The following is a 26078-nucleotide window of genomic DNA, read 5'->3' as shown; positions in this document are numbered from 1 at the left end:
GAACATTCTTTATCATTATATTTTTATATTCTCATTATTTTGTTGGTAAAAGTATACATTCATATCAAGGTTTTCCTCTCCATTAAGTTACAGAATTATTACGTTACGTTTTTGCTTAATAAATAAGTTGAATACGGAAGGGAAATTATGATGATTTCCATACATTTGCTGTACTTCTTCACATGTTCGGATTCTGTGCAGCGAAATTTCTCCACAGCCACCATACTGCAAATTCTGGATCATTGATCGATTATTGCAATAATAGTTAACAAAGAGGGAGTATATGAGCTGCAGAGGCAAGGCAGCACAGGATCTGCATTCATGCAAAGCTTTATAATTCAATTTCTTGAAATAATTCCACCGTGAAATACACAGAAGACAGTAATGAATGCTTCATTGACATGGTCAGTGTACGAAGGAAAAATAATTAATAGAAAAAAACTTGCAACCACAAGCAGAATGGATAAGAGCGCAAAATTTAAGCAAACAAGGAAGAGAATACTATCACACCTGATACGGTGAAAATTCGGCCACAAAACTCAGAAACCATACTCGGTTTTCTAAACAGCCTACATATATATACAATTTCTCAGGAGAAAATGCTAAGTCCTACAAAAATTTATCCATCATCCTCCCTGTGTATGATATTATTAGATAATAGAAAAATAAAAGCACAGGACCAGATTCTTCATTTCAGTTGGTTTTATTTTAGAAAGATTAGTAAAAGGAACTCAATAAAAGTCAACTGTGGCAGATAGAATGAAGGGAGGATTGAAGTCAATTCGTTTTGCTTTCCCCTCTGCAAGCAACTGTGGTAGCATGTTGGCCTCCTTGGCTCCAACACCTTCAGCAGTCCATAAGGTTATATGAGGCCATGGATTTTTTGAAACTATCTTCTCACCTTCCACTGAGCCGGGACAAGCTTCGAATGCAGCCATTTTATCTGAGAAGAGTAGTGCTGTCAACTCCACCGGAACCTTTTGATTAAGATGGATACCATAATCAGCTACGGCTTTGATGCCGTGACTTCTCTTGTGGGCAAGAGTCAAATGAGCTCGATTAAGGTTCTCGAGATGTTTGTCTTTAAGGAATGCGTCAATCTTGGGATTACTCTCGGCCAACTGCATTATACATGTTATTGTATCAGATGCCGTTTCTTAAAACTAATATAAATAAATACACACGGATGAGAAAAACTATTTCGATACACAAGGTAGCAAAGCATCTTCCAAATAATAGAACTACTGAACAAAGTAACAAAGCCTCTTCCAGATACAAGGTAAGACTAATATCTCTCTATCCGGAAAAGTACATGGCCGATGACAATATCACTCACACCTGACAAGTCTCTTGACTGTTGGAAGTAGTAAGTAATAAGATAAGATAGATAGATAGCTAAACACCACTTAATTAATTCTATTTCCATTAAAAGAAAATACACAGTAATTTTCTGCTTGTTCAGAATCTCCGCCCTCACCAAAAAAATAATAATTTTACTCTCCTTTAACTTTAAATTGGATTTGCTTTGTCATTCGGCCGTGTGTGTCTCTTCAATGCCCTTATTGTTACAAATCAACAATTATACTGAGCATAAACAAGTTAGTTTGAGTATATATAACAAAATGGAACTAGTAGAGTAAATATTTCCATTACTTTATTGAGGGCGCTTTTAATTTCAGTAACTGGCATGGTGAGAGCAGCAAAAACAATGGTACCAAATTTCCTTATTTCAGTATCTGGTGGTGTGTAATGTCCGTTAGCAATGTTTCTCAACTGTTCGAACACCTGCTTGACAGCAAACTCAAATGGAACCTGCAGACGTTTTAAGGAAATTAATAGCACTGAATGTTCTTAAAATGCTAAATGTTGATAACAGTGGACAAAAAGAACAGGGAAAAAGCTTAGATGTATTAACCTGAATAGAATTAAAATACTCAGCATTTCCGCATAAAATATCCCGTAACTCTTTCTCCCATTTTATCCATTCTTTTGCGTAGGATCCTTTGGTAGACTCTAATCTATCAGAATAATGATCAGTTAAGATTGCCAGCTTCTCGGTTTACACCAGAGAGGGGCTAAATAGAGTAAACAGAAGCCAGTTGACATATTGTTATCAACCTCAAGATAACAGATATCACAAGTCATTTATGCTTTAATAACAGCTAAGTGAATACCGTGGGATAGAAAAATTACAGTGCATTGCAGCACTAAGAATGTTGGAGGGAGACATGGGTGAGGATGTACTATATATATGCCTAGGGCAAAGACTTTGCCATAATCCATAGAAAAAATCTCTAGACTTGACAATTCAAAATTAAGTTTGACCAATAATTGAATTAAAGATATGAGATTGCAGTTCTTAAAACACAAGCAAGAAGAAAACATTTTCTGCATCTTAAAACAAATTTCAGAGCTTGAAAGAGTGAGGCGCTGAAAATTTCTAAAGCTCCGGTGGGGCTGATTCACAGATAGGTGTTCCTTCACTTTCCCTGCAACTTCTATGCATTTTAATCATATTACATCCCGAAATACACTTATGTGGTGTATTTACTTAAAACAGCAACTTTGTTTTACTTATGTGGTGTTTTGGTTGATTTGGAAATCTCTAATTGTGATCATTGGTTTGTGTAAAAGGGTTGGGATACCCCTATTGTATCCCTTTTAACTTATTTCATTCTTTGCTGATAAAAAAAAGAAGAAAAAAAAGAAGAAAAAAAAGAAGAAAAAAGTGCAACTAGTGGTCTCACATGTTTAAGGTAGCAGTAGTGGTTGTGGTGGGTTTCAGACATGCTGGGGGATGTAAGCTGAAGTTGTAAACTCCAACCAATCTAAGTGCGAGATGGACTCTGGCAATTAGGAAGTTGGTTTCTGATATAAGTGACTTTAAAAAGGAGCAAATGCTGGAAGTTGGCTGGACCATACAGGGTGAAGCCAAAGTCTAATAAAGAGCGAATGGAAGATGCTGCATTGAAAGAAGTGCTTGATTCTGTGACAAGTGTTGCAATCGTGCCACTGCAAACGTGCTTGATTGTGCTATAGGCTTAAAGAGTGATGTAGTATCAAGTACTAAGCACTGGATGAGCTATCATTAAGAGAAGTAGTTGGTCTGGTTCTGTAAGCTAGTTAGAAGGAATGTCAATGAGATGCTGGAGACAACCAATTTTTTGGTGTATTTTGATGGTTTTGTAGCTGCAATTTGCAGTGCTTATAGCAGTCCAATAGAAGCAGGGTGCTAGCTGGTGTAGGGTGTTTAGCTTATGCAGCAAACATCATCTATCTACTGCTTCTGGGGTGTTTTTTCCTCTCTTTCTATTTGGAGATCTCTTAATGTGGTTTGGTTTGTGTAAAAGGGTTGGGATACCCCTTTTGTATCCCTCTTAATTTAATTTCATTCTTTGCTGATCAAAAAAAAAAAAAACATCCCGAAATACACATACCAGAGATGAAAAAAGGCCTCACTGTCCACTACACACTTAAAAATCTCAAATAAAAAAAAACTGTAATAATTTTCAAGCATGCAAGTGAAATATCTTAAAATTGACCTTCCATGTCTTATAGTGTGAAGTTTATATAAATCAATTCCTTCCTCCAAAATGGACTGCACTGGCTCAGGAAGGGGATTCCTGCACATGGGAAAACAAATAAAATGTTAATAAGAGAATATATGAATTGAATCTGCTTCAGAGTCCTAGTGATCTTTCTATTCATAAATAACGATGGATATAGTTCAAGTTATACCACAACACAACAACAGTAAATCATCCCCAAAAGCAGAAATAATGAGTTATTTCAACACAGATGTCAAAATGTTATATACATCTATGCCATGACATCTTTTCCTCCACTTCTTAAATCTCGGTATTTTCTCTGCAAGTTCCATTAATTCTATCTTTGTATTTTACATCATATGTCCAATAATGGTATCAAGAGCTTACTTCCTATGGGCTATAAGGCAAAGTCCTCATTGAGTGCAAATACTATACTGGATGATTTATTTTTCGAGCAATTGTGGTGAAAATATGTTTTTCAACAATTCTTTATCTGTCATTCCAATGTTTAATGAAGAGAATTATTATATTTAGACAGTCAAGATGAAGTTTGTTTTAAAGTCTCAACGTCTATTGAAACATTGTAGTATTTGACATTAATGCACAACCATCGAGAGAAATATAAAACCATTACTTCTTGTATTCATGACTAGCATGCTATGTAGCGCAGACACTGACACGGACACGAGCATGTCAAATTTTTACCAAAATCATGAACTTGGTAGTAGAGATATAAATGTAAACATTCAGTTATTCAACTGAATGTTAGTTATCTGGTTTTCCTATTTTCTGCAATGATTAGTGTGTAACTCTTGAGCCTATATATGATCAGCTTGTGCCTTCTTTCTTATTCAGTGAAATAATAAATCAGTTCTCTTTCCGTTAATCTTTTCTCTTCTCCATTTCTTCTCGTATCACAAAATTCTGATGGTATCATGAGCCAAAAATTGTTCCGCAATGGTCAATTCAAGCTCCCTCCCTTCCACTTCCCAATTCTATAGGTAAAAAACTTAATGATTCCAATTATCTTCAATGGAAACAAGTTGAACCTGTCATAAAGTCACCCAAACTTCACCGATTTTCTGTTAACCTAGTCATACCACCACACTTTCTTTCCGATGATGACTGTGCTTTTGGAACAATAAATCCAACCTACGAAAGTGGGAAGTGTAAGATCAAATCTTGCTTACTTGGCTTCAATTGACACTTTTTAAGTTGATCTTGTCTCGTGTTCTTGGAGCTGTCCACTTGATCGTATCAAGTGTGGGAACAAAATCGTTATCACTTCTTTACCCAAATCAAGGTGCGTGCTAGACAGCTTCGCATCGATCTATGTGCCACCTTGACAACAAGACTATGCATGAGTTCTTGGGATAAATTAAGTCCATTACTAATGAACATGTTGGCATTGGATGTCCCGTCAAACATGATGAATATGCATACGCTATTCTTGAAGGTCTTCCGCAAGAATATGATTAAGTTATTTCTGTGATTGAAAGTAAGTTTGAAACACCTGCAATAACGGAAGTTGAAGCTCTTCTTCTTGCCCGTGAATCCCACAGTAATCGTTTTCAGAAGAAAACATTTCCTCCTTCAATAAACTACTTGCAATCATATGTAAATCCTAACTCTTCAAGCTCGCAGGATTGTAGCAGTTCTTCTCATGGAAATTATGGTCGTTCATCCTTTTCTGACCGAGGTGTTGAAAGACTGAAGGAGTTAAATCAATTTTCTCCGATGACAATGATATAAGCCAAGAAATTGATGTGCAATTGCTACTAAAGTTTATATCAAGTTTAAAGTTCATAGAGCTAAATCTTAATGTTTCCATGATAAATCTTAAAGACAAGTGCTAGCATTATGAGATTCTGCCTTACTTGAATTTTGAATTATAAAGAAGTTTTAGATAGTGATTTTGTTATTGAAAATTGTCTTTCATGAATTTTTCGGTTAGTTATTTTAAATTTAAAATAAATCTAATGATAAGTTACATATTCTAGGAATTCTAAAGTGGTCGCAAGTTTATACATGTATATTCTCATTTATGAATTTGAATGGTTATTTTCATCCATTTTAATCTCTCTTATTTACTCTACAAATGTCACTATTTGTAGATATTTATTTTACATAATATTTCCACAAAGAAGTTTTGCTAAGGGAGACGAAAGGGGCATCATTTAAAGGACAACCCCAGATCCTTCATTCCCTAGCTTATATGGAAAAGACCCTGAGCTGAAACTGGCTAGATAAGCAAGCCTATCAAACAATTGATGAATTGAACAAAATCTAGACTCACTACAGGCTAACAAAATGGGCATAATCCAGAATATCTCAAAACTCCTTAGTTCTCTTAAAGCCTTGAAAGTAAATAGTGAAAAACGTTTGAAATTTGGAGAAAATAATAAATACTCCTCCAAAATCCCACACAGCCTATACAGTTCATTATGGTAACTAAGCTAGTTTTAAATTGTATAAAAATGGAAAATATAAGGAAAAAAAATTCATTAAGTGCAGCCGGAAAGGTGAGGTTTACACTCATTCATGTATTATAATTTGACCATATTTCATATAGGATCTCCAACACACCTCACACCAAGGACTAGACATCTCGAGCATAGAACTAGGCAGGAATCCAATAGCGGATGACACGATAGACCCCACAAACTTGACTAGGATAGGTTTTAAAAGACTTTGATACTATCTCAAGAAAGTAATATTTAAATTTATTTCAACCTCATAAAATCAACTTGAGGTGAGGTTCGTATCCACTTATATGTATGTATATATTATAATTTGTTCATATTTCTAATCGATATAAAATCTCCAACAAAGATAAACAAGAAAATGCAGAAAAGATATTGACATATGTGAATAGATAGTAATAACATGATAATACCTATCAGATTTCAGTAGTGGCATCTTGACAAGTGACCCAAAACGTTCAATTAAATCACCCTCAAATTCTTTACGGCTCTGAAAATATTGGAAAAGTCAGTTTAGGAAATATAAAAACATAAACAAATTGGAGTAACAATAAAAAGAAGCATTGTACCCTGCCCTGGTAAAGATAATAAAACATTAGCAGCACATAGCCAGCATTTGGAGATGCTTTGTCAAGATTTCCCTTAGAAATTTGAAATAATCAAATGAAGTCAGTGGTAGGTAATAAACTTTCTGAGAAATATATCCAGGAAAAAAAAGCAATTAATACCGGATGATTGACTCGTTGAAGCACACGAAACATGAAAATAGCTAATGAATCAAGAGAAAATGGATTTGAATCAGTTCCTGCACATTAAAATAGAGAGATGAGAACAAATTAAGTCCTTCTTCAGTGAGAAACATTGTATCAGATAAGGTACCAAAAATAAGTCATTTTCTTTACTACCGAGAAACAGAGTATGAGAGAATATGAAGCTAAAAGTAAGTCAAGTTTTTACCACCAAAAAAACATCACACAGCTGTTCCTTATGTACCCAATCCAGATCACTATCCTTTAATTTTTTTTTTCAAACTTCAGGTAAAATAATACTGAGCAAGTTATAAGGGACTAAAGCATATCAAGTAAAATATTCCAAATTTATGATGTGAAAAAAGACATGCTGTTCCTTTTATTTAACAAAATATTAAAATACTAATCAATACAAAGAATTCAGAACTAAATATTACCTTCAGATTCAGCTACAACCGGTACAGCAGATGCCCTGGTTTTGTGACACATATCTTCTATCTGCATATTTAACAAGTGTGACTAGGTTAATTTATAGAAATTTAATAAGCAAATGATTCAAAGTTGATAGCCATACAATAATGCTTCCAGATGTAGACTAACAAATCAAAAGCAAAAAAACAAGTCATTTCTCTCTAATTAAACTATAACTTTAGAAGTAACACTTTATATCCCTTGAGCAGCATGCTCTAACCTTGGACGGAGGCAACTTCCATCCCCCTAAACTTTTTTTCCTTGTAAAACACACATTTTTAAAATGAATACTTTATTCATACCAGCACCTAGAAAGTGGGTTTAACAATGTCCAGTTCTTTTTTGCTGCAATATTGACTGAAGACGATATTAAAAAAATTATGCATTTGTGCATAGTAGCCAATAATGGTTTTCAGCTGCCTTTGTGTCACTAAGTCGTGTTGTGGCAATTTCCCACCATGGCCTGTGCATCACAAATTGTTTTGCTGCTGCTTTCAGTGCAGCCTAGAAAAAGCAAACTTTGACCTTGTTTTCTGTGGTTTCCCACCCATTTTTTTTGGGTGACGGGGGAGAATTCCTTGATTCCTATTCTTTTGGTACATGAAGCCTCTTAGGGTTGAAACCCATCTCACTTGATTAATTTCATTGAAAGGAAACTCCGTTTTGAGATTTACGAAAAGGATTTATTTTCAGGTACCTCAACATCTTTGTTAGACAGACCAAGCTATTTTCTAGCAACCCAACAGTATTCCAACCAACACAACTCGTTTGCCCCTGCTGGTTCCCTCTTCACTTTATTTTGAGTTTCTTTAGCATTTATATTTGTGCAGTTTTATTATCTGCCTGCAATGTCCTTTTCGTTATAGCAGTTGTCTCATTGTAGATAAATTTCTCCGCGAACACTATATAGGAGAAGAAAATAAGGAAAAATGAAATAAAAATCTCAATAAGCTTAAATTAGCTTATTCACAAGTTCTAAACTTCTAAAGGGTTTATACAGATTAGTTGATGCACAAGTTAATTTTAACTTTTGGAGAAACTTAATTCTTTTCTTTTCAGATAAGTTTATCTAAACAAACGCATAGGACACATTTGTTTCAGTCATCTTCTATTCCTGGAAATATGAAGAAGGAATACATATTCCCATGTTTGTTAGATGGTTACCAACAGTGAATCGAGTATCTTCACTTCCAGGAAACTTATATTCCCATGCTTTAGGTAGTTTTCATTTTCATGCGTTCAATATAAACAAGGAGATTTATCCTATTTTTTCTTTTCCTTTATTTTAACAATAACCAAACACCTTTTTAAATATACTCCAAGGAATAGTATTCCTAGAATATGATTTTTGGGAAGTAATATAACTCCGTGAAACAAACACATCTAATTACGCGGATCTTTGTCAAAACAGTACAATAACCCAGCCATCAAAGATGAACACAAAATACCACCTGCCATAAGATTTTACTGAATAGAAAATCAAATTTCAAATTAGTAACCAAAGAAATAAATGCAATAAGCCATAATGAAATTAGTTTGAACACTAACCAATTTCCAAACTTCTTCATTTGGGGCATTCTTGTCAGCAAGCATTATTGAATTTGGTTTCTTTTTACACTCTGCAGCCACTTTCTGCCAATATTTTCCTGTTGATACTCCACAATGCTCCATATTAGTTTTGAGCAGAACTCACCTGATAAAGATATGTTCATTCTAGAATAGCACCCTATATGAAACCCAATTTAAGGTATCTACCACTACTTAAGCAGTTAATTGTAAAATTTAACAGATAATAACTCTACTGAAAATTTATAGCTTTTATATATAAGAGCACTGGAGCAACGGGATATATATATAGATACAAATCATGTTAAGAACCTCTGCAATTTAAGCACCATTATAAACAGATTTGGAAGAAAAAACTACCTTTAATCAAGTCACCCATGAGACTATGAACTGGTCGACCATCTTCTAGTCCTCCTTCGGCATTTAGCAATTCTTTGCAAAGGGAGGACTTAGCACAACCAGGTATTCCTGGAAGTTTGATCAAACACCTTCAAGATGAGTCTTAAACATAAAAAATCAAACACTGGGCTGTCAGCTATTAAATGAAACTGCACTAACTATGGGTAAACTATATCAACACCGGTATCTAGTCTGTAAACTACACCTACAAGATTCAGAAAAAAAGAATAATGCAAAATATTCAGCCATTGTTTACAATTTCAGTTAACTTTTTTGTTTTATAAAACTCATTTTAGAAAATTTTGACATTTCAACTAGACTGGCACATCAAAATCCTTTGCATCCATAGCTGACAACCATGCACAAAATTTCAGTTAACTTTACTTTCTTTTATTTTGATTGGATTCTCCAAGTCTCAAACAAAAAAAGTTAAGAGCCTAAAAGGCTTCAAACTGTAAGTTAACTCCAAACCCTAGTTCTTGTAGTGATACTGTGGCAGGAGGGATCAATAAATTCATGGACAATTCATTACTTCTGTCCTGTCCTACGTTAATTTGATTAAACACTAACTTCAGATAGTTTCCAATTAAACACCAAATGGAGATTTTTTGCCACAGTAGAGAGTTCATGAAACAGAAAAACAGTCAATCCTTGAACTTGCTGGTAATTTATATTGCCTTACCTACTCTAGCATAAACAGTAAACTACCCTACATGCTCACTTAAAACCTTGTTTATACTTCTAATTAATCAATTTAAGGTCTCCTGATCTTCAATGGTTTTGTAGATGATGATGAACATGCAAATATAAATCTAATTGTTGGGAATAACTACATTCACAGCAAAATAATTACCAGGAAAGAACACAATTAACCCTCCATGTTTTGGAACTGTGTCTTTGACTGAGATATTAGGCCCTGGCAGTGCTATCTCACGCTCTGCCACAAGATCACCTTCTTCATCCTGGCCTCCCTCAACAATAGCCAAGAAATCTTCAGTTCTAACTAAATTACCAGCAGAACCTATCAGAACTTGGTTCTGTGGACTACGTTTTGCAAACTGTTCAAGAAAAGGTTCCGCTTCACTTAGATATGTTGATGATGACAGTTGCTTATTTCCACACTTCCTTCGTATATACACAGCCCTGTAAGCAGAGAAAAGAAAAGATCCTAGCCAAATGCGCCACTAAAGTACGAGAAAGAAAAATAGACAAGCAGGCAGAAGGAAAGTGAAAAGAACACTTTAGCTGAAAGTCCAAACTCATAGTTAGAGGGAAAAAGGAGGAATGATTCAGGAACTACCATTCATCAAGCATCTTGCTAAGTTCTCTCTGCTTTGCCGGAGAGGTTCCCCAAATTTTCATTTGTCTACAAAAAGAAATAATCAAACAAAAAATCTAATTCAGATTACATAAACTTGGATGACAAGCATAAAGATAGATAATTAGGAAGACGATTTATAAATGGAGGAAGGGATAGATTTAAGATCAATAAAGGCTTTGTTTCCATGATTAGTTAAAATTGTTCGAAAAAGGTCTTTCATTGAAATACTCCCTTGGTTGGTATTTAAGATCTTGTTCTTGTTTGAGATCCCATATTGACATTTCATAATATATAAGTGGGTAAACCTTACCTTATAAGCCGGTTTTATGAGATTGAGTTAGGTTTAAAGTTCACTTCTTAATATGGTATCAGAGTCATTTAAAGCCTATCCTAACGAGAGTTTGTTGGGCTTATCAGGCCACCCATAAATACATTGTCCCATGCACGAGCTGTCACTCTCAGCGTGAAGGGGGTGTGTTGGAGATCCCACATTGACATTTCATAGTATATAAGTGGGTGCAAACCTCACCTTATAAGCTGATTTTATGAGGTTGAGTTAGGCTTAAGGTCCACTTCTCAATAGTTCTCTATTTCGTAACATGTTGCAGTATCGTTTTTCATAGAATACGTCTGACTAAGGTTTTCCCAAATCTCCTTAGCGGTGGAGAAGAATATACAATTCCGGTTTATCTATGGTGTCATAAAGAGTCATAACCAGGTCATGATAAGAGAATCTTCATCGTCCCAGGCTTCATATTTAGGATCGATTTTAGCTAAAGGGTCCTTTCTTGGTGATTAAATTTTTTCTTTCCCTTGTACAAACCAATTGGGCCCACTGCAGGTAGTTGCATCCATCACGACGATTGATGCCTTGCAACAGTTCAAGGTGGTGGTCAACAGAAAAAAAAAAAAGGTTACAACAATGAAGGTTGTTCGAAAAAAATGCAGAAGCAGTCTTCCAAGATCGAGAGCTCTAATACCATATTAAGAAAGTGGACTTTAAGCCTAAATCAATTTTATTAGACCAGTTTATAAGGTGAGGTTGCACTCACTTATATACTATGAAATGTCCTTATAAGGTGAGGTTGCACTCACTTATATACTATGAAATGTCCTTATCGTTAATCAATGTGGGATCACCAACACCCCACTCACGCCGAAACTTGCAAACTCGGTGCGTGAAACTATATATTTATGGGTGGTCCCATAGTGACCTGGTAGCGAATGATTTGATAAGCCCAATAAACTCTCGTTAGGATAGGCTCTAAATGCATTTGATACCAAGTTGAAGAAAAAGATTAAATGAGTGTGTTTACAAATGTGATAATAATCTAAATTTATAAAGTATTCACAACCTAATTAAGAAAATAAATACTCAGTAATTAAAATAACAAATAACAAGTAATTAAAGCTATACAAATCAAATCAAATCTCCAAAAGATATCAAATTAGTCCTAATAAATAAAAAATGAAATCCACACTAATTATGGAATAATTATCTCCTAATTACGCAACACCATTCATTCAAAAGTTGCCCAAATTCTAACAATGTGTTATAAAACTACATTCTTAACCATCATTCTTCATACGACTACTTCAACATTTTTAAATAAATCCAAAAAATCAAAAATAAAACAAAATTGCCAAAAGAAAGAAATACAATGAAACCAAATCACCAGAAATGGATTAACATGAATCAAGAGGAAACTCAACATCCTATCAACAGAGGTGCAAGTCCTAATTATCTCTGTCACAGTGTTGTCGAGATCCTTTGCTATGGTGTGTGTATAACAAAGATGAAAACAGAGTGGAAATAAACAAAAATGGAAAGGTTCAAAAGGTTTATCAACAACCTTCAATGGAATCTTCAGCCTTCAATGGATTTGTATTCAATTGGTTTGTCTATCTTCAACAGAGAACACAAAGATGCAAAACAAATTTAAAACGCACTGTGCTCTTAAATTTAGAGTTAAATAAGTGCTAAAAAGGGCTAAATAGTCATTTTGGTAAAAAGATGGCTTTTCATGACCTTGAAAGTGTGATTTTCTTTCAGCCTGCTCAAGTTACCACTTCCCTGTGCAAAAGTGATTTTGCAACCATTTTGGCTAACCTCAGGCATATAGTATTAGTGTTGTACACATTCAGATTTTTCAACTAAAAGTTGGGAGTTACTGTTTGGGTTTTCTATTATGGTTGTGTAACCACTTTTGAGTCTATATATAAACTTTGCTTATGTACTCTTTACATACAAGTGAAATAATATTCACTTCAGCTTCTGTTAAGTTTTTTCTCTGTTTTCTTCATATCAAAATCTGATATGGTATCATGAGCCTATAATTAGTTCGCAATGGTCAATTCAAGCTCACTCCCATCTGCTTCCCAGTTTTTTCCAAATTCAATAGCTGCAAAACTTGATGATTCCAATTATCTCCATTGGAAACAATTGGGATAAAGTCACACCAAACTTCACCGATTTGTTGTAAATCCTATGATACCTCCACGTTTCCTTTCTGATGATAGTAGCTTCTGGAACAATCAATCCAGCATATAAAGAATGGGAGGTTCAAGATCAAATCTTGCTTTCTTGGCTTCAATCGACTCTATCAAAGACTATCTTGTCTCACGTACTTAGAGCTATTCATTCTTATCAAGTGTGGGAACATATTCATGATCACTTTTTTACACAAACCAAGGCCCATGCCAGACACTTGCGCACTGATCTTTGTGCTCAATCCCTTGAAAACAAGACTAAGCGCGAATTATTGGGACAAGTTAAATCTATTGCAAAAGAACATGCTGGAATCGATTGTCCTGTCAAGAACGGTGGATAGATTGATGCTATTCTTTAAGGCCTTCCGCAATAATATTCCCCAACTATTTCTATTATTGAAAACAAGTTTGAGACACCTCCAATCACAGATGTTGAAGCTCTTCTACTTGCCCATGAATCTCGTACAAATTGTTTTCAAAAGAAACCTTTCCCTCCTTCAGTAAATTACTCTAATTCCTATGAAAACCCATCATCTGCAAGATTGCAAGTTTGCAACAACAATTTTTGTGGAAATTTTAGAGCTCTTTTTCTGATCAAGATGCTCGAAGTCGTGGTGGTTGTTTTCCCAACTTTCGATGCCAAATTTGTCTTAAATATGGGCACACCACTAATATTTCTTTCTACTGTGCTGATTCATCCTATCAACCTCATTAATCCCTTGTCCTATAAGACCCACATCAACCACTGCAGTCTTCTTCTAATTGGTATACCCAATCTTCCAAACCCAACACTTAGGTCAATCCGGCCAATGCGCCTACTCAACATCATTCTAATCAAAATATTCTGAGTGCAATGATAGCAAATTCCCCCGCCTAAGAAAATAATAATTCCAACTGGATATTTGATTCATGAGTCTCTTTTCATGTGATAGGTGAATCACAAAACATTCAGCAGTTTAATTATTTTCAAGGACCTGATCAAATCTATATTGGCAATGGTGAAGGTCTGAAAGTTCATGGTTATGGTTCTTCATGTTTCAAAAACCCTAATAAACATAATTTCTTTCTATACTTATAGAATTTACTGCATGTTCCTTCAATTACCAAAAACTTGCTTATTGTCAATAAATTTGTTGCTGATAATGGTGTTTATTTTGAATTTTTTTCCTCACTATAGTACTGTTAAATCTCAGGCAACCAATGAAGTCCTTCTTTGGGGCATTGTTGGAGTTGACGATCTATAGTCATTCCCTAATCTCAAGACTCAAGAATGTTCATCTCAAGTCATGTCAAAGATTCCTCAATTTTACACAACTACTGGTTCAGCTGGTAATTCTAGTCTGTTGTAACAAATTTTTCTAAATCTAGCAATTTGTGGCATGCTAGATTAGGTCATCCAAACACTAATGTGTTGGAAACTTGTTATGACTCATTGTAAAATAAGTCCATCAAATAAAACTTTGGATTTTTGTTCATCTTGTTGTGTTGGCAAATCTCACCGATTACCTTTTTCTCCATCTGAGACTGCGTGTAATCATAAATCAGGAAATTCTACTAAACAAAACTTGATTTTGATAACCTTGGTGGTACATCATGAGGTACTTATATTACATAGCAGAAAGGAAAAAATCAAATTAAGAATTAGACTACTAATATCCTTCAAGCCCAATTTGGCAGTTGTGGAAAGTTCAAAAATTTAAAAATGCTTTCTATTAAGTTGCTGTTTGCTTATGAAGCCGCTGTTCATGCTTAAAAAGCTAACCTAGACCAAGTAGAGCAGTCACATAGCAAACACATCATTCATGCAGCAGAAAGAGTGATGTTGATGAACAAACAGCCCAACGGTCAACACACACATCTATCTCAAACATCGACCATGAAATTTTTGACTGGAAACATATATGAAGTACTATATGCAGTTAGCCAATTATCCACATAAACTTGTTAAAATATACCAAAGCAAAAATCCACTAAAAACTAGATTTCAGTTCTCAAGTGCAAGCAACACATAATTTACCTGAGGTAATAAGCCTTGTAAGCAGCTGGACCTTCTTTGAATAGAATTGACAGGCCATTTCGAATGAGAAAGGTTCGCAACTGGAGCAAAGATAAAAAAATAAGAATAAGAATAAAACATAGTTATTAGATTCTTACAATACACAATTCAAATCCTACCATTGGGTATATATTTGGCTACCTTCCGATTTATATAAGTTGAATCTCAAATGATTTTTTTACAATACACTAATAAATCCATACAATTTTTGTATCACTATATGAATCACACAATTCAGTGATTCATTATTTTCTATTTTTTATAATTTCCTTTCACCAATTCTCAAAAGAAATTGAAAAGTCATTAAGCTTAAATTGTTCATAAAAAGGATTTGGAGTGTCACTTCTAAAATATTATCCAATTTGATTATTCCACCACTTTATTTGTCACTATTTGGTTCCATCCTTCTGAAAAGTGGCTTCACAAACTCAAATATAACTAGTAACGTTGTTTTATGAGGCCTATATTTTAAGTTGTTTTTATCCATTTCTAGTATAAAACTACAACGTTGAACACTATATATCATATATATGATATGTTTGAAGCTATTTCTGTCTCTGAATCTTACAATTTAATTTAGTACAAATTATGATTCATGATTAAAAATCAGCTTAGCAATTTATGGTTACAATCTCCATTTGTTAGCCTAGTTAAAGCCGTTAGTATCAAATAAGACATCGTTCTTGACCAAAGAGGCAAATCCTAGTAATATAAAAAAATGAGAAGGATTTTCTAACATAATTTGGAAGCAATTCCAAAAACATAGAAAACTGAAGGCATTTATATGAAGAAAAATGACTCAGAAACAGGGTATGAGGATAATCGTAAAAAGAAAGTAAGAAGTTTCATGGATTCAAAATATTAAAGCATATAAGGGGACCCTTCCTGAGAGACTTTGTTTAGGCTGGTATTTTGAGCACATTAAAGCATTGGTGTCACCAAATAGTTCCAACACACAACAGATTATCATTGCTTTGCAGCTTCTCTCTCGTGTCACCCTTAAGGAGATATTTTTGTAAAACTATTGCATTACATAAAATATAAAACACATGTTAACCAAAAAACACGCAAACTACATTTTGTCACCTGACAAGTTTAAAATTATAGGATAGAACAGATACAGCATACTACAATGTCCAAATAAATAAGATATGTTCTATAAGATACAATATCACCATATAATTACATAAACAATATATAATTTCATATTTAAAAAATGGATGTATACCTTATATGTAAGAAATTTCAATTTGACCATTAAATTTGCATCTTCATCAGCAAAGTCATCTTCCCCAGAGCTGTAGCTACCAGTTTCATTTACACTGTTACTAGAAATTTCAGCAGCTGTCTCCTTGTTTGCCGAAAATAAATTTATGTCAACAAAAAAACCTGGGAAAATTAAGGAGTCAGAAACTTGTATGAATCAATAAGAATAACAAATTGTTTTTCTTAAATTTGAAATGACAGAAATTTGGTTTTGCATAAAAGCAATTTGACCATCATGGGGTTCCTAACCTTGAATCTGTTCTAAAGTTTATTAGCTTAGATCTTGGAGTCAGCTTTCCAATAAGTGAAATAATTTTTCAATCTCCTCCAATGGGAATGTATCCATTGAAATAGTTAAAGGGGTTGTAAGGAGTCAGTTTTAGGGTGTAGACGAAGTAGAAGGAATGCACAAATAGTACAGCTGTATAGAAAGAAAAATCAGGTTCTGTTTCTGTTCCTGTGTAGCAGGAAAAATCAAGAACTGGTTCTGGTATGAGATAGGCTGCTGGACAATCATTTATTTTGTATAAAGTTGGGGTGCCCCTTATTTAATATACTTTCTTTCCAAAATAAAGAACCAAATATGAACAAAATAAAACTGTATAAATTGGTCATATATAAAATTTTATGCCGTGTTGTTTCACAAGCTAGCATACCACAAGCTTCAGCTTCAGCAATAGAGTTGACATAATGAATACTCATGCTTTATATCCCCAAATTTTTAATAATTTAAGTTTGCCCTAAAGTTGAAAATTATCCATAGGATTAATAATTTATTCCAACTTCTCTATTGCTGCTTGGGAGAGCATATTATCAATACATGCCTTTGATTTACTTATTTTGAATTTCAGAGTAATTAAATAAATTTGGGTGAATGAAACTTGTTTAGTGCTTTTCACATTTTTAACAGTAAAAAATTAACTAAGCAACTTCGATTAACTTCAATTTCAAAATTCATGATCCATAATCCATGAAGAGGATAACCTGTCAAATATACATTTTCTATATAACCCTTTACATATCTTAACAGCAGCTATCAAATATTAAACCAGTACATACTTATTATTGGCAACATAATTAACAATATAATCATTAGTTGCTCAAAGGGAAATGCAAACATTAGCTAAAAAAATTATATAATGAATAGTGTTGCATAATCAGGAGAATTATTCGGTAATTAAGTGCAGATTTTATTCTCTATTTATTAGGACAGATTTGTTAGTGATTTGATTTGTACAGCTTTAATCACCTATTATTTCTTGCTTTCATTACCTATTATTTCTTTCCTTAATTAAGTTTTAAACAGTCTATAAATTGAGACTATAATCACATTTGTAAATCATCTCAAATATATTTTATCTATTTCTTTCAACTAATAGGATATTTGAAAATTGAATGGAAGGAAAATAAAAAATTTACCTCGATATAATGGCCATAATCCTGGTTTAAGCCTGAAAATACCAAACATTCAAAACTCAAAAGAAATCCGCAAACTTTTTATGTAAAATGTTGAAAAGGCTGAAATAGAATATGAAGCTATCTGATTATTCAGGGAGAAAATAAAAAAGTAGACCTCATATCTTTCTGGTATCGTCGAAAACCAGAATCACTGTGTACATGAATGACCATTTTATAGAAAATATTGTCACTTGACATGGCATCAACCTTGTGGAAGTTATGATAACATTTGAATGCAGCAGGGTAGCGTTTTTCCCTCATCAACCGAACAACTTCCTGATTCCAAATACAATAAGCTATGGTTACAATGACATAATGGAAGACCATAAAGCATGGGATTTATAAAAGGTATAAGAATAAACTGCTGTGGAAAATTAGAACAAAATTTCAACACTAAATAAGAATTGAGAGGCCCTTTCACCCGTGCATTGAGAAAAATAAAGATGATTGAAAACTATTTAGTCTAGAAGGAAAAGACTATTATTATACACTTTCATTATACAAAAATAATTTATAGAAAGGAAGTTCTGCGAACTATGTAATGAATTGAGGATTTATTTGTTGTTTAAAAATCAGGATATGCAAACTTGCACATGAACAAAATTGAATGCGTGGAGTTTGTGGAAATTAGCATAACTCCAAGTGTAAGGTTAGGATACAAGAAAGGCTAAACTGACCTGCAACTTTTTAGTCGAATAGTCTGCAGGATGGGCTTGTAAAAACTTTGAAAGAACAGATCTGTCCACATTTCTTGAATGATAATCAGCACCATCAGTCCCAAACCAATCTGACTGGCTAGGACAAAACGAACTACCAACACTCTCGAGAAGTGCTTTTATTTGCTGCAAACATTCCAAATCAGAATACCTTTAAGTCTATCCGGATTTGTATATTCTAACTTCTGCTCCTATATAATCTTGTCATTTTAGAGATACTCAACACCCTGAACAAAGGGAATGCTGAACGCATATTTCCTGCTTGACAGGGTCCAACCGTTATCTTTGCTAGAATTGAAATGTGCTATAAGCTATTTTGGAAGAACCCACGTCTACCCCATGAATAACAATTGACAACTTCTAATCAAAGTAATGCATTTTACTATACCTGTTTTTCATCATTTCTATTTGCTGCACATATTTCCCTTAGACTTGGTCCAAAATCAAGGGCCACTGAAGGAGAAAGGAAAAATCATATATTATTTTAAATTGCAATATATACTTTCACCAATATTGTGAGTTTCAATATCTGAAACTTTACATTAGAAAAATATCCCACTTTTGCTTTGAATAGGCACACTTGAACTTATTACGTGTACTATGATCTCAAGCTTTAGCATATCTAATCATCTCTCAACTATCAAGAATATATGACATGGCATAAAGTAACAAGGCCATCAACTACGAAAATCAGAGTAAATGTTATTTTGAGAAATACACTAACCTCCATCAGCATGTGGAGGAGGAAATTCTTTCAAAGTTTTCTCTATATGGATTGAACTATCGTGACTTACAAGACGAGCCACAAGACCTTCTAAAATTTCACCTTGGGCCTTTACATGGTCTTTTGAACCTACAGTTATCAAAACATATGTACATTTTAGTGAATTTGACAAATAGTTCACACAGAAAATTGAGTTGCTAAAAGAGACACACAAAAAATGAAATACTTAAATTAACAAAACAGAGGACTGAAATTGAACAATCATACATAAACTACAAACCTATGTATTAGAGATACAACGTTGACTAGAGATATGACCTAATTATAGTATATAAAAGGACTTAAAACTCACCTTACAAACAAATTTTGTGAAATTGAGTTAGGTTTAAAACTCACTTTCAAAACATTATAGTATATTCAAACTTCAAAGAGCAAATTTAAGTAGAATATCAGTTCATAAATGGAAGCAGCAAATATAACAAGTGGTTACTAACCACCCGAAGTTGATTTCAGAAGGATATTATTTGGCTATGATAGAAGTAAAAATACATGGGAGTGAGAGATGCTTAGTCTATCCAAAAGAACCATGGGAAGCTCAAAAATTTTACCTGGTACAGAGATCTCAGCAATTTCATCAAGAGCCTTGCATACAGACGTTGCAGTACCCTCCTCGCATAAGGCATCAAACGCAGCAAAGAAAGAAGCGGCTGATTTTCTACATTTACATAAAGCCATGAAAGTGAAACCAAAACTTCCTCATGTTCTTGGAGGCTTCAAATTATATTAATGATAAAAATCCTAATAAATTAGTTCATCAAACATATTATATGGTTATTCAAAATATAGATATAACTATGAATATAAAAAAATCAACCAAAGAAAAAGAACCACAAGAAACATGTGTCCAACTTCTAACATTCGTAATAACACTAAACCTGAGGTAATTATGGCTAGACCACCCCAATAATGCTCTAAGTAAAAAAGTTTACCATTATAAATATAGAAGATGAAGTCCCAAACTACTAAGAAATTTTACAAATAATACCAAAAATACATCATACTCCAATCTAACATATTGAAAATAGTACCTCCAAAAAAGTCAGTATTTTTAATACCTAACATAATAAATATGCAAATATGTTCCTCAGAGTAACTTTACTACTCTTGGATTAATAATAATGACATGTAATCATCCTAGTCACACTATTAAGATTGGCATGTCAACACCATAACTCAGAAGTACCAGAATAATTGTCAGGACCAAATTCACATATTCATTAAATGTTGAGTATTAAAATCACTGGAAAAAATTTTGGAGGTACCAATTTTAACGGGTCAATTTTTGGAGCTACCAAAAACTAATTTAATCCATCACAAAATAATAAATTCAAAAATAAAAGGTAATTATTTGGAAGACAGTTTTGTACATCAATATAAGTACAAATGATCCACTACTTCTTATGAAACCCTAGTTATTGCAGTATATCACCATTTTAAAAAAGCCATTTTTTAAACAAATACAAGTAAATCATCTGTCGTATGTAAAGTAAGAAAATCCTATATTTTTAATAAAAAAAACTAGATGTTCACCTTGTTGAAAACAACCACACATGATTTGTTGGAAGGCGCCATTTTCGACAGAAAGCTATTATCTCTGGAGTTGAATAGAACTTTGGCTTTCCATTGCCCAGTTCAGTAACTGCCGTAACTACCGCTGCCCAGATTAAAAAGAACACAATCAATATCTCACGTGAAAAACTCTAAATGAAAAAAACCTTTGAACAGGAATATTAAAAATTGGAAACATTCTTTGCTTCCTAATGTGGTAGACCATTTCCATGGCAAGAGTTTCACTCCCTTTTAAACTCCTGGTCCAGGAGAAAACTTGGAATTCCTAATAGTGTGGATCAGAAAGATACAGCAATTACTAAAAGATCTAAAAGACAAATCAGGTGTATGTAAACTACAATTACTACACACTACTACATATTAAAAATTGCAATTGCAGCTATAGCTTATAACCATACAGCTAGTCTATACATTGCTATAATATCCTTATAATTTAATATCTGAAATCTGACAGTCATGAACAATAATTTGACCAAAATTTTAAATTTTATACACAACATTTTGGCTGATTAGTAAAAATCAGTCTGTAGCAAGCAATATTCTGAATTCTATTTTCAGATCTGTACCTATTTTTTTCAATTGAACTAATCAAGTTAAAGAATTTTACCATAATCTTCTTGGGGACGCTGTCCATGGTCTCCAAGAACAGCAGTTACTAGTTCCATTGATATGCACATGTGGTTTCTCTGAAAGAGAAGGTAACAACAATATTCATTTCATGAGCTCGAGCATGAATTAGAACTAGAAGTTAAATAAACGCAGCAACAAAATCCTGCACTAGTATCAACTTATAGTTACAAATGAATACAATTAACAGCCACGTGAACAGGAAGAGCATGTTTGAAGGAATGAGAACTATTAGTAAAATTATACACAAAATGCAAATATGCCTAGTTCAAAAGGCAAGAGAAACAGAAAACTAGACTGTCATCAACCACATGTTGAAAGGGTGCCATATTGAGCATAAGCTAATGTTTTATACATTTTTAACATCAATCCTGCAAATGACACCCTGAATTTTGAAGATAAAATAAAAAGTCTGAATGTGCACGAAGTGAACAAATGTTTGGGATAAAATTATTGCAATCTTTAACTAAATTTATTAGAACTGAAGCAAAATTTAAAACTGAAAAAATTCAATCCTCTAAATTTGATCTATCCTTGAAGATGCTTCTGCTAAACACTACTACCATAGAATCCTATAGATGCTATTAAATTCAATCCTCTTTGTTCTTGATTCAGATTTACCTCAAGAAAATTATTAAATTCAGCCTGCTGTTTTGAAGCTTCAGTTCCCCATGCCTCACGAAACATCCGTCCAAGAACAAATACACCAACAGCAGTATATCTGCTCAAAAAATAATGGTACAACCGATAAATAACAAAAGTAGCTACATAAAACAAGACAATAAAGTAAAATGTATTCGGAAATATGGAAAACCACTGCAATACTCCTAGCAAATCACTTATGTACAAATAAAGAATTTTCCCGTGCCACAACATTTCACCATTAGATGAATTACTGTATGACCATTGTTCACACTAATGGAAAAAAGAAAATATCAAGCATAAGCTAAATGAAAAGGAAAACATAAAGGAGACAAGATCTGTCTTGATCATACATATTTCCCAATAAAAAAGATCTGAATTACTGCATGACCATGATTCACAAAAAAGGAAAATAAAAATGAAAATATCAAGCATAGGCTAAATGAATAGGGAAACATAAAAAGAAGGCAAGATCTGGCTTGATCGTACATATTTCCGAAACTGTTTTTTGCATAAGCTCCACCCTCATGACCCGCATACATAAAAAGAGATCCAGAGTGTTTAAGTGAAACCTGCACAGGCAGGTCCATAAAATTAAATCCACCACTTTAAATAAATCTAATCAAAGTTCATTCATCTAGTATTTATCAACCCTAAAAAAAAAATTATGTAACATGAAGCATAATTGCTATACCTCTAAGGTAGCCAACCCTTTTGCTACCAACTCAGTCATCCTGGTCCGGACCTACAGCGATACAGAATACATACAAATAACAGTCTTTAATGTATATACGCACGGTAATTGCAGGAATGAAAACAATACCTCTTTATCCAGAAAAACAATTTAATATCCCACCGGCATAAAAATATTAAAACCTGAGTCGGATAGAGGCAAATAATTTACTCTAATATTTTTTCTTAGAAGTTAGAACTATGCATGACAATACATCATGCAGCCTTTAGGAACTTGGGATTATGTCATGCCTGAGTCAAGATCTAAAATTGCAAATTCCTTCATATCAAAGAGAACTTCTGGTTCTAGGAAATGTGCAAAGATCGGAGTGTCATATCAGCTAACATGGAGCAGAGTAATTTGCCACGAGAAATAAATACATATTCCCATGGCAATTTAGAGGTGATAAAAGTTTCTCTTCAGAATTTGGAGTTAGAACCTAACTCAACAGTACAAAATCAGCTTAGCTTGAAAGGTGAAAATTAATCAGCTTTTAAGGTGAAGATTGTTTTGGCCTTATATGGACTACATTGATCACATCTCTAACTGATCTGTTATATCAACAGTTTTTTTCTGGAATTGTTTGTTACTTTATTTCACTCTCCCTGTATCACAAACTCCTATTCTCTCCAAAACATCAATAAAATACGTGTTTACTTGTCTTGAGGTATACAATGAGGCTAAGATTTTTTTTTTATCAGCTACAATGAGGCTAAGATTTAAACACACTTCGAACAAAAAGCGTAGATATCACATGAAAGACACATTTCAGAACAGGAAAAAAAGAAAAAGCCAGACAGAAAGAATATACCTCTTGATCCGACTTTTCATTTTCAAATTTCGGATAGAAAGTAGCTCTGACTTGTGCACGTGCGTACGTGGACTTGTCCACAGTGAATTTCTCTATCAGATTATCTCGAAATATCTTACTCAAACCACTTCCACCATTCTTTTGCGTCGAAGCCACACTTGCCTCAACTCCAGCTCCATTTTCAATCTCAGTAACAGCGCCTCCACTCGCAGTTCCATAAGATTTAGGTTTCCAAACCGAACCTTGCGCTCCGGTTTTCCCACCGCTCTCACCAATACTCAATCCTGCAAGCTTACTAGTAACAGTTTCCGCAGCAGTTGCGTCACCCGTAGCCGGCAACTGCGCCTCGGTTTTCGCTTTCTCCTTCCATCGCCGCTCCACGTGCGCGCCACTTCGCTGCAAAACACCAACCCTTGAAAACTCAGGTTCGATCCAGAAAGCATATGATCATCGAATTTAAATTCGGAAGTAGGAATTCGAGAATGAAAGCAAAGAGAATCGAACGGAAACGAAGAATCCAGAAATCAGAAGAGAAACAGTACCTGATTGCGAGGCATTGGTGAGAGCAAAGGAGTTAGGGTGAGGTAAGAGCGAAGAAAGGGAAGAAAGAGGAAGGTTCTAGATTTGAAGGTGGAGAGAGAGGAAGACAGAGGGTAAGCGTGGGAGAGAGTGCAGAAAAATCTCTGCTGTGCCGACATTCAAGTGAGGACGGTTATATACAAATATATACGCAGAGTGAGAGTGTGTGAGGTTTGGGATTGGGATTAACGAATGAGAAGAAATTGAGAATGGTTGGAGGACAAAGAGAGACTGAGTAAAGGAGAACTAACGTGGGTTACTGAGTCTCGTCGAAGTGCGGCGCCAAATGCTTCACGCCCTGCATGCCATGGGGTGGTTTAAGCGATTAAGTGAGAAGAATTAAAATCAATTTATAAATAAGTTAAAAATAAAAACTAAGATAAAACTATATAAAAAAAATTCTACATGTTAATTTACGAAAAAACAATTTTAATTTTTCTCTTGTTCAAGGAAAAAAAACGTTTCAAATGTAAGAAGTTTGTTTATGTAGATATTAATACATAACAAATGTATTCATTACTTTTTTGAATTAATTATCACAATGATAACATATTTATGTACCATATAGAATGTTTTTTCAATATGTCTTCATTAAACTGCAACTTATCATTTTGTGAAGAATTAACCTTTGTGAGAAGTTGGTCATTGTATAATGTAACCGTTACTTTGGTTTAAATCGTCCTGAATAATAATAAATACGAATAAAAATCGTAAAATGTTAATATTGAAGAAAAATTCGTAAAATAATATTTTGTTGAGGAATGTGGTAGGAGAAGATGACTAATTAAGAAACTAATGTTTTTTAATCAAAACTAAATAATGCACTGTGTTCGTAAAAAGAAAAAAAAATATTACATTAAACCCCGTCATTGCAAAGGATATGATGGTAGTGTTTTTTATGATAAAAAAATCGGTTTTTATTTCTTAATGATACTTGCTAACATTTTTATAAAAAAAAAATATTAATGAAAATACATATATGATAATAATTTAATCTATCAGAATATGTTATTCTTTAAAATACGTATTCCCATGATTAATAAATACAATATATGAAACATTAACATTAACATCTTATTTTTCTATTTTTAAAGAATATAAAATGAGGCATAAATTAACAAACTGGTGACTTACATTATAGCAAATAAATTAATAAGAAACAGCTATTTACATAATTTCTTTTTTGAAGGGGAAAAATGAGTGGGTGGACACAAATAATGTGAATTGTTACATAAAAACTTATATTAAATTTAAAGTCATGAACTTAGTTTTGGTACAATAGATTGCACTAGCTATTATATTTAATTAATGCTGTAATCAACAGTAGCATTAATATAGTTAACAGATAGTTAAAATCCTCTTATATATGTTTTTATATATTTAACTTTTTTTGGAATAAATTTATAAATATAATTCACACTTTATTGATCTTTATGTTTAAAAGAAGTTGTTAGTATTTACAATATAAAAAAAAAAAGGTTGGCACTTGACTATTGGTTAAGAACCATTTTTAGTAAACACTGTAAAAAATTAAATTATATTTATTTCTATTAATGTTGTTGTCATAATTACACCTTGATAAAAAAACTGTCGATTTTCTTGATTTGTATTCATAGCATTAATCTCACTATATGTTTTTAAAAAATGATGAATGAAATACCATTTGTATTGAAGATAATTTTGAAAAAGAAAAAAAATATATTCATTAATACTGTGTTCAAGGAAATGATCATGTATTGAGTAATTGCTCATTGTTGCTCCCTTTAATCCATGAATAAATATAAAAAGAGGCAACCCTCCTGTGAAGGTT

At 33.4% G+C, this 26078-nt stretch overlaps 1 protein-coding gene across 1 annotated transcript; it reads right to left on the bottom strand.

The window, feature by feature from the left end:
• Nucleotides 1-431: 431 nt before the first annotated feature.
• Nucleotides 432-24595, bottom strand: LOC137820649 (tRNA ligase 1). The gene is made up of 27 exons (XM_068624835.1): nt 24232-24595; nt 23690-24085; nt 22840-22890; nt 22635-22717; nt 22125-22224; nt 21484-21562; nt 20838-20961; nt 19856-19962; nt 19248-19376; nt 18912-18976; nt 18485-18649; nt 17923-18083; nt 17769-17800; nt 16312-16472; nt 15045-15124; nt 10517-10582; nt 10070-10359; nt 9178-9285; nt 8800-8897; nt 7218-7278; nt 6760-6836; nt 6601-6672; nt 6445-6521; nt 3543-3623; nt 1916-2018; nt 1654-1812; nt 432-1121 (listed from the first exon to the last, which is right to left on the bottom strand). Exons 1-27 carry the CDS (start codon nt 24385-24387, stop codon nt 732-734), a joined length of 3471 nt encoding a protein of 1156 aa, XP_068480936.1. The 5' UTR covers nt 24388-24595; the 3' UTR covers nt 432-731.
• Between the last annotated feature and the right edge of the window lie 1483 nt (nt 24596-26078).

The sequence above is a fragment of the Phaseolus vulgaris genome, chromosome 11 (genome assembly GCF_000499845.2).
Source record: "Phaseolus vulgaris cultivar G19833 chromosome 11, P. vulgaris v2.0, whole genome shotgun sequence".
Classification (NCBI taxonomy): domain Eukaryota; kingdom Viridiplantae; phylum Streptophyta; class Magnoliopsida; order Fabales; family Fabaceae; genus Phaseolus; species Phaseolus vulgaris.
Note: the sequence above shows the minus strand (reverse complement) of the source record. Positions and strands in the feature narration are given on the sequence as shown.

What these genes read in the sequence shown, in the direction of transcription:
- LOC137820649 (XM_068624835.1), bottom strand. Translation starts at nt 24,387, where the DNA reads ATGTCGGCACAGCAGAGATTTTTCTGCACTCTCTCCCACGCTTACCCT. An exon ending in TCCTCCACATGCTGATGGAG is followed by an intron (nt 18,977 to 19,247) that starts GTTAGTGTATTT and finishes TTTCTCCTTCAG; the next exon opens with TGGCCCTTGATTTTGGACCA. An exon ending in ATTATCTTTACCAGGGCAGG is followed by an intron (nt 6,522 to 6,600) that starts GTACAATGCTTC and finishes CAATATTTTCAG; the next exon opens with AGCCGTAAAGAATTTGAGGG.